The sequence below is a fragment of the Leptonychotes weddellii genome, chromosome 8, assembly GCF_054177405.1.
Source record: "Leptonychotes weddellii isolate Sample4059 chromosome 8, ASM5417740v2, whole genome shotgun sequence".
NCBI classification, from domain to species: Eukaryota; Metazoa; Chordata; class Mammalia; order Carnivora; family Phocidae; genus Leptonychotes; species Leptonychotes weddellii.
This window is the reverse complement of record NC_138376.1, coordinates 36,081,914-36,091,659: the sequence shown is the minus strand read 5'-3', so window position 1 is coordinate 36,091,659 and position 9,746 is coordinate 36,081,914. Positions and strand designations below refer to the sequence as shown.

General features: G+C 34.0%; 1 protein-coding gene across 2 annotated transcripts in view; it reads right to left on the bottom strand.

Moving 5' to 3' along the window:
* Positions 1–666: 666 nt before the first annotated feature.
* CD2AP (CD2 associated protein) overlaps positions 667–9,746 on the bottom strand; it is a 135,602-nt gene continuing 126,522 nt past the window's right edge. The window contains exons 17-18 of one of the 2 annotated variants that reach the window (XM_031030502.2): positions 7,943–8,017; positions 667–3,667 (exon numbers count right to left, since the gene is read on the bottom strand). In XM_031030502.2, coding sequence (XP_030886362.1) covers positions 7,957–8,017 — 61 coding nt within the window. In that variant the 3' untranslated portion in view covers positions 667–3,667; positions 7,943–7,956. The remainder of the gene's footprint in view (positions 3,668–7,942; positions 8,018–9,746) is intronic. The other variant, XM_006727571.3, reaches the window with a different exon arrangement.

The following is a 9,746-nucleotide window of genomic DNA, read 5'->3' as shown; positions in this document are numbered from 1 at the left end:
TTTAAAGATCTGTTCTTCCAAATCAGCTTTTTCCAGATGACAGACTATTAACTGAGAGCACTCCCATGCTGAGACCAGTGCTGTTTCAAAAAAGAAAAAAAATTTTTTTTTTTCTTTCAAATTTTTACAATCAGTTTCTAAGTCAGGAACTCAATTTGGGCAAAGTACTCTCCCTTGGGTCAATCACTGGGTGGTCAGGGAGGCAGAATCCTTAAGATGGTAGCAGTTCTATTTGAATATAATGCAAATATAAGGAGCTATCTCCCCCAAAAGAAAGAGATGCTGTATTCAAAAACAGGGGGAGAACTACTATGCCTTTCTTTTAAATCTTATCTAATTTACATCATAGAAGAGTATAACAGAAACATCCACTAAAAAAAAAAAAAAAAATCCACTCTATGCCAAGTATTCTGCAACATACTTATATATACATCATTTCAAATTATCCCAATAAACTTGGTAGAAATTATCATCTCACAGTTTCAGGGGGGAAAGAGACTCGCAAAGGTTCAGTAAAAGTCACATAGGTCCAGAACTTTTAATGCTTTCATTTTACTATTTACATTGTTTCCCTTATTTGGAAAACTCAAAGTAATAGAATTTTCATCATACTTTGCAATAAACATATGCTAATGTGAATGAAAAATTAATAAAGACCAACACAACTGGCAATACTATTCTTTATTGTTTTTCTTCTTGAGGGAGAAGCATGCTTTTTTACAGCACCTGTAAACAAGTCAGTGAAGTATACTATTTTGAGTTTCCCCACATATATATTAATTTTATTTTTTTGGAATGTTAGAATACCACAACGCCAACTGCATTACATAATAGTTACTGAAGGCAAGTCAGGCTAAAACAAGGGTAAAGTTTTATGGCTAAAAATATTCATAGCAGCAACTTTTAAAAGATGATTTTATTAAATCAAATCATTGCACTTGGTCATTTTATTGCTACAGCAAAACAAGGCCATTAAATTTTTAACGCTTCTCATTTCTGATTTTAACTGATTGTCTTATTCTGTTCATACATTTCAAGTTTAAATGCAAGCACAAAATGTTTACCAACAACTCAAGAGAGCACTTGGGTTTTTTTTTCCCCCCTGTGATCACAGTAAAGCATAAAAAAGAGAACCCCCATTCTCTTCCTATCTTCAGACTTAAATTTTGTAAAGAGGTAACACCTTTATAGTAAGACCAACCACTAAAGCTTGGTGGTCACACACAAGCAAGCACACACACACACACACACACACACACAATACTTCCAATACTGAAATACAAGTAGGAAAATTAGTAATATTATGTGTTTCAAAGAATAGCAGACCTGAAAAATACATTCACTAATAATTTGGCAATGACAGATTCTACGCTGTTCATCTCTAGTCTGTCATTTATACTCACTCATAGAAAAAACAATGATTTATCCCCAAACAAAGGCTATTTTGTGATATGAACTTTATGAATAAAAATAATAAAATTCCCACATCAAGAGCAAATACTGGTAAATTGCTAGATTGAAGTAATCATTTTTCCCTTGAGTTTGGCTTTAAGAACTTTACTTTTTGATCAAGGGCAGAAAAATAGAGCCACAATAATTTTCTAATAGAGACACAGTACTTTAATTTCTATTCTGACTGAGGAGTATACAAAGCAGATACTTTAAATGTATGTCAGCATTCATGACCACCTTCATTTTATGCACTAGTGAGAAAATGACCAAGAAAAACTTTAAGAACCGTCTGAAATCTGCTGGAAACTTCCCTCACCCCATTATCAGGGTGAGGAGGGGTCACTTAATAGATGTTCCAGTCAGAAAGCTGGAGAATGATTTCTAGGATACAATGTTTTTATTTCTACCTAAGGACTTAATTAAAAGAAAATAAAATCTAAGTAACATAAAATAAAAAAAAAGAAAATCTAATTTTTTTAGCAAGAAGGAAATCATTCGACAAGTCACTTAAAAATATTAGAATAGGAGTAAACAATTTTGTTCAGTAGTGACCTAATCAGAAAAGCCCAAGGACTCTTTAAAGAGTTAAAATGTACATACTCAATGCACAATCATGTTTCCTGAATTTAACATTAAGTAATTCCTGGAATTTCTATTATTTTCTACTTCAGTTCTCTTTTATGTGAGACAACATGGCAAAATTTCATTAACACAAGATTTCAGTATATAAGATTAAAACTTAAAGGAAAATATTGGTTTGGTCGTTTAAAATAACACAAAACGGAAGCATGATAGGTGGTACTCAAAATCTGAAAGTCTTTGCTATAATAAAGCTTAAAATCTAATTTTTTTATAAATGAAAAGTCAATTTTTCTCTTTTTAATAGAAACCCACATATTTTAAGACATGTTATCTATAGAAACAACATTTTAAAACGTTCAACTGTTCATAAGTGACTCTGAAGAAACTACTAATTCATCCATCCTGTGAAAATGCATTTTGAATATGGTCAACTATATTTGGTTTTAAATAAGCTGTACTGTTATGTTTTATGATATACTAACACCCTGGTACCTAAATGACAGCCTAAAATATCTCCATCAGTTAGTTTGGTCTTTTAGGTAAACTACACATTGTAAAACCTGAGTATTTACATGATGATAATTTGTCAAAGTATGAAACCTCACACCGAAGTTCTCAATGTTCTGAGTTTTGTTCTCCTCATATTACCATTATTAAAAATCAGAGGGAGGAGCATGAAGAACTCAATCACAAGATCACAAAATGAGTAATATCTGAGCCTGTAAAATAAGCAGAAAAGTACAGCAATAAGGCTGGTGTTTGCATATTATATGTGCTGTAGTTTCTAGGCACAGGTTAAGGGTTAAATTGACATTTTTAGTTCCTCGACCTAATGAATTTAAAATATAGCTCATATTTTCCCAAATATAGTTAACAATCCAATACGTTTTAACTAAATTCCTTTTATGAATCCTATAGTGCAAGCAATATAAAATATTCTAAAAATTGAAGAAATTATTTTGGTTGTTTCATTAGTTATTACTATATGCTTGGGTGAATAATCTGGTTTATAGCTAGGAAACTCCTATTTCATCACCCAGAGTATAAACAGCACTGCAAACAAACAGGCACAACAGTGTAATCCTGGGTAAGAAGCTAAAAGTAAAAAATATATATATATATACAAAGTTTATATCCCTTATGTATTATGGGAAAAGTAGTAGCTATAGTTACTATAAAGCTAATTTGTCCCTCTCAAATAGTATATTTTACAGATTATTTGTAAAGATATCACCATATTTATAGTATAGATCTCTTTAAAAATAATACTACAAGTTTCAATAAAAAGACTATTGTGAACTTTCTTTCCTTTTTATACAGATTCAGTAGTATTTTCAAGCAAACTAAAAAAAAAAAGTTTGCAATTCCAGCACATAAGAAATATAAGGCCTCTTCTTTTTTCATATTGGCAAAACAAAATATATATAAAAAAAAATCCACCCTCTCCCTACTTTTCTATAGATTATAGTTCAAATACTCATATTTCTTTATCAGGACAACAGCATTTGTTATTTTTAAGTAACAAGTCAGTTGAAGTTCATAGTGTTGCTTCTGAATCCCTGGAACCTTAAGAACACGGGGCCATGCCATTTTAAGAAGACAGGACTGCTTTTTTCAGCTTCTCTATTTCCACCTAAGATATAAAACATAAGTTGACAATAAATAAAATATCTTTAGTCAAATTTCTTTATTTTATCCTATGTCATTAAGATCCAATAATACTTTGAAGACCCCAGATTTTGATTTCCATTCTAAAATCCAATTTCCGATGGTGTGATCAATATAGAAAAAGTTTAACAGAAAAACACATCACAAGTTCCTAATACAAGTTCCTAAATGGCAGGAGACAACCACAAAACAACAACTACAGTTGTTTCAGCCAGAACAATATTAAGGAATGGGATTATCTGAAAAAATACTGTCATAAAATCAGCCCTCCAAAGAACAGGAGAATCCTTGAAACCAAATTAAGAAATGTACAAGTACCTATAATTAAACAAAAGGGGGGGGCAGTAAAGAAATGAAAAATGATAATAAAGACCAGTTTAGTCCTATGTTTTTCACTTACTACCTAGTGAAATTGGCAAATCCCTTAACCTCATTTGCTCTTAATTTCCTCATCTGTAAACAGTATGTTCTAGATTAAATTCTTTTTAAAACCCAGGAATATCTCTAAGATTCAGTCAATGTGTTGGAAATATTTCCACCTTTAGGCAGAAGACATCCTTCACTTAACAGAAATTCACAATTTAAGAAACTTAAGAGAATTAGGAAAATTCAATACATGTTCACAATAACTGTGGTTAATTCTGATATATTACAAATCATGATTAAATACCATGCCAAGTGCCCACACTAGCAAGTGGTACAGAACTTGCACTGATTGGGTCTAAGGCTCTGAAGCCCAGTTTTTTACTCTTCCCAATTATATAAGGTTTTGATGATCTCTGACCTTTCACTGCATGTGGAAATATTTAGGCCTTACCTCCTCCTGAGAGCATCATCCCTGTCCCCAATGCTGCATACAAGTAATACATGCTATAGCTAAACTCTGACAAATAATTCATTATTAAATGATAAGCACTTTGCCAGTCAAAATGTATAATTTCAGTATGCTCAGAATCTCCTAAGGGATTCTAATCATTCAAATATGGTTTGTTAATTCTAGGATCTTTCCTGATATTAATCTTCCACTAATATGATTATTAGGTAAATATTTTAACAGCACTAGTTTGGGACAAGCCTTGATCTTCAGCCTGGACTGAGACAAAATACTTTCAATCTTCATCATGATGTGCTATTATCATCTCTATTCCAAAGATACATGAACAAACTATACCAATTTTAACAAGCAAGGATGCAAAGAAAATGGGGGGGAAAAAAAACACTGGTGAAAAAAGGAGTAGGGGACAGAAAGAATAACCCTGCATCAATCAGTAATACTCCTTATAGACTGTCACATAAATTTAGATATCAAGCAAATATTTTTACTGCTAGAGTTTCTCTTCTAGCACTTCTATGTTCATTGTTCATCTTTAGTCCTTTTATCATTTATAATTTAATACTGTACGTTAACTTCATAGTTCAAAGTACTACTTTTAATCTTTAGGGAAATAGAATTTCTCCTTTCAATGTATGATCTTAAAACTCTGTCTTATTAAGTATGCTTTTATAAATACAAGGGTCAAACTTTCCCCATTAGGCAAAAAAAAATTGTAATACAAATCAGTGCGAGTCTAAGTAACAGCTGATTTTGCTAAAAAATTGAATCAAATAAAATTCTTCAAAAATGAAATATTCATTTGACTTGTCATGATTTTTATGACAAATTAAATCATATATAGAAATTCAACACTGTATTAGTTCCTCTTGCTTATAACACCTTATTTTCATATATGAATACGTGTATGTAGGAAATACAAGAAATAAAAATCAAGAAACTTGTTTTTAATTTCTGAATTTCTACTGTGTTACACACTGGGAATTTAAGACATTTTTAATATGTATTCTTTGACAAAAATTAGCTAATATGTATACAGCACTTTGCTAGGAGCTATGGATAAAGATGGAACAGACAGATACACCCTCAAAATAGTCTTACAATCTAGAAGATGGGCAAAATAAGTCCATAATGTCACAGTGATAAGATAGAAAATTATTACTTATTTATCCTTTTCAAAATAAAGGACATGAATTTCGAAGAAGACAAAATTACTTTTAAATCAGAGGAAGATGGGTACTAAATGAGGGTAACTGCTGGAGGTAAGCTTTCAGAATCTGTAGAACTTACACATGAGAAGATGAAATAAAAGGAAAATCCAAGAAAATACAGTAAGAGCAAAAATTCAGACGAATTAACTGTGAGGGACAACTGAGGATCTGCAAGCAAGAAAAGATAAACCAGGACCAAGACATAAAAGACCTCACACGCTAAGTTGAGAAGTCTGAACTTTATTCAGCAAGTAACAGAAAGTTCTTGAAAGTACTAAATAAAGGAAGATTAATTTGAGATAAGAATGAGAGAAACTTAAACAGCTAAAGAGAAGATAAAGAGCATGGGAAAAGGACAGAAATACTAGGAACAAGGTGATAAAGGAGTAAAGCTAACTGGCCTGAATGTGAATGGAACTAGAATGGAAGTACTATAAGACTTGAAAGGCAATGAAATGATCAACAGAAACAGAAAATCGGAAAAGCAGGAAAGGAAGATGATAAACGTAAAAGGGTACATGCTAGTTCTAAGATCACAGCGGAACAACCAGGGAGATGAGCAGCTGGAAACAGGAGAGAAGCTGGGAAAAGAGAATTAGATTCAGATGGGAGAGGCACGAGACCTAATCACGATGCTTGAGGGCACAGGTAAGAAAAGAGTGAGGAGATGCTGAGAGGAGGGCCAAGGACAGCGCTGAAGGAACATTTCACTTAGAGAAAAGAAGAGAAGGCTGAGAAGTGGACTGAAACAAAAGAATGAAGGATCACATAAACCATGACAGAAAAAGTGGCAACAGATTTAAAAATGGAAATGCTGTAGAAACTGGAGACACTGGAGTTGCCTTCAGTAAACCTAAAATGTAAGAGTTGTTAATGACTGAATTAAAGGTGAAGAATTAGAGACCACAAACGTACACTTTTTTTTGGTTGTTTATTTTGCAGCAAATGAAACGCAAATGAAAAGTGAAAACTACAGATTAAGAGGGCAGCTAGACCTGAAAGAGGGCTTTGGTTTTTTGAAATAGGGGAAAAACTGAGTATTTTCATGGAAAAAGGGCAAGTGACAATAAAAGGGATACATCAGATATAAGAGTGAAAATGGAGTTTTGATAATTTACCAAAGACCTTCACATATATTATCTCAACAACTAAAACTAAAAGGCAGCTAAGTGACTTCCTCAAGTTCAAAGAGTATAACTTAATCCCTGAGAGCAAAGTTTCTGAAGTCTGGCTGTTTCTGTTAAAAATTTCAGCCCAACTGCTGATTTAATCACCCTAAACCCTAGTTTCCTCATCCTTAAAATAGGAACAATAATCCTTACAAGTTGTTATGTGTGTCCACTGAGATAATGTACAGGAGGTGCCAAGCCTAACTGACAAATAGTTTAGAGCTGAAAGTCACCAGTATAAGTCAGAAGAGGGGCTCAAGATCTTCTTTGGTTGTTGTTTTGTTTTGTTTTTCCATTCCCATGTTCTTTCTGTTTCACAATACTAACAAGAGAAATAGGGTAAGCAACAAGGCAAGGTAAAAATAGGGAAGCATATGAAATACTTAAGTAAAGAATGGGAAGAGCTTCTGAAAAAAGGCAGAGTACACTTTCTCTGAAATATGCAGAAAATAAGAATACAAATGAAGACCAAAGTAAGCGTGGATGGAGCAGATGGAAAAAAAGTTAAGGAAAATAAGTGAAATTGTAGTCATCAGCAAAGAGTGAAGATGATGACTTTATAGTTATGAAGTAAATGCTCAGTGAGACATCAAGTCAACAAATCTATAGTCATCCCATTACCACCCTCACCCCCACCACCCTTGCCTCCAGGCCAAAAACAAAAAATTAAAAAGAAAAAAGTTTAACTGTGGGAAAAAAAGAGAAATAGTTCAAGAAAGCAAGAATGCAAAAGATCTAGAACTACACACTCTTACAAGGCCAGAACCATGTTTGTTTTATCTATGAATGTATACTTTATGCCTCTCACACATTGCCTGAGAGCTAGTGCTCAAAAATATTTGCTGCATGAATGAATGGAATGTGACAAGGAATCAACAGAAGATTAGTTAAATGGCTATCAAGCGGCAGGGAGTGTCCAACTTAAGTAGGATAGCATAATTTGTAGTGAACCCAATCACCTAGCAGAGATGGGAAAACACACCTAGTTTATGCTGACTACAATCTCAATGTTAAGAGAAATGAATTACCTCTAGATTACTTCTCATTGCCTTCTCCTCTTCCAAATCCTTTCGTAGTTTTTCCAGTTCTTTCCTAAAAACAAACTATTTATTACTGTTAAGTCTTTCATTTAAACAATATATTTGACTAATGTTAACAGGATCTCTGTTACCTGACATACCAGAACAAGGGGAAAACGTTTTAAAGAAAATAGCCATATTGATCAAGAAAAATTTCAAATTCACTAATGGAATGGTTCAATACAACAGTTAAAAAAAACCTCAGCAATACCATGGCAAACCTATCTGTGATAAAGAATTTAAGTGAATGGAGAAAGCAGCTCATGATAAAATAAAGAAATAATAATTGGCCTTTAGAAGAATTTTCCATATTCGGTTATCATGCATTTTCCAGGCTGGACACTCTAAAGCCCAAGCAATTTGGTAATGTCCAAACATGTCACAGTACAAGGCAAATTATTTAACAGGGTTATCTGGACTTCACATTTCTCTTTCTCTATTTTTTAAAATTAAATATTACATTAAAATTACCAAACCAGGGGCACCTGGGTGGCTCAGTCAGTTAAGTGTCTGCCTTCAGCTCAGGTCATTATCCCAGGGTCCTGGGATCCAGCCCCACGTCAGGCTCCCTGCCCAGCAGGGAGTCTGCTTCTCCCTCTGGCCGGCCCTCCCCCCTCTCGTGCTCTCTCTCTCTCTCTCAAATAAATAAAATCGTTAAAAAATAAATAAATAAATAAAATAAAATTACCGGACCAATAAACAAACTTTAGCCAACAATCCATCCTCCTTAACTCATGTTTGCATTTTTCTGTGTCCTCGTCTTTTTTTATATAGTCATCTTCCCTCCACAGCTCTAAGTATATATTCCATATTGTGTCTTTTCACAAAGTATTTTAAAATATTTCCAGGCTGCTAAAATTATCATATTTCTGATAATTGTTGCTTGACACTCAAATATCCAGGTTTTCTGGTTATTGCTTTTTGGGGGGAGATGGAAAGAACAGGAATTTTATTTAACATCATGAATATACCAGCATATCAAATTTCTAAATCAAAAAGTAGGGACATTTTCACAGCTTTCTGACATATGCTAGGAAAATTCACTTCAAGAGTATCATAGAGGGGCGCCCGGGTGGCTCAGTCGGTTAAGCGGCTGCCTTTGGCTCAGGTCATGATCCCAGGGTCCTGGGATCGAGCCCCGCATCGGGCTCCCTGCTCTGCGGGAAGCCTGCTTCTCCCTCTCCCACTCCCCCTGCTTGTGTTCCCTCTCTTGCTCTCTCTGTCAAATAAATAAATAAAATCTTAAAAAAAAAAAGTATTATAGAAATAATAGCTTGAAAAATGCATGAAAATGCTCAGGAAGAAAGACTATATGAGAAAGAAAGGAACTTTTATTTTTTATTTTTTTAAAGATTTTATTTATTTATTTGACAGAGAGAAAGACAGCGAGAGAGGGAACACAAGTGGGGGGGGAGTGGGAGAGGGAGAAGCAGGCTTCCCGCAGAGCAGGGAGCCCGATGCGGGGCTCGATCCCAGGACCCTGGGATCATGACCTGAGCCAAAGGCAGCCGCTTAACCGACTGAGCCACCCGGGCGCCCCAGAAAGGAACTTTTAAATTCTATAGTTTCAAAACTAGTTTCTTCTGCGGTTTTAATGATTATAAAACTATTTCTCTATATTGAGAATAAATGTCCTGTTTCAATTTAAATAATTTAAATACTTAATTTATCTAGAGTTTATTTTGGTACATGATAGAAAATGTGCTAAAATGTCCACAATAGCCAAACTGTGGAAAGAGCCAAGATGTCCATC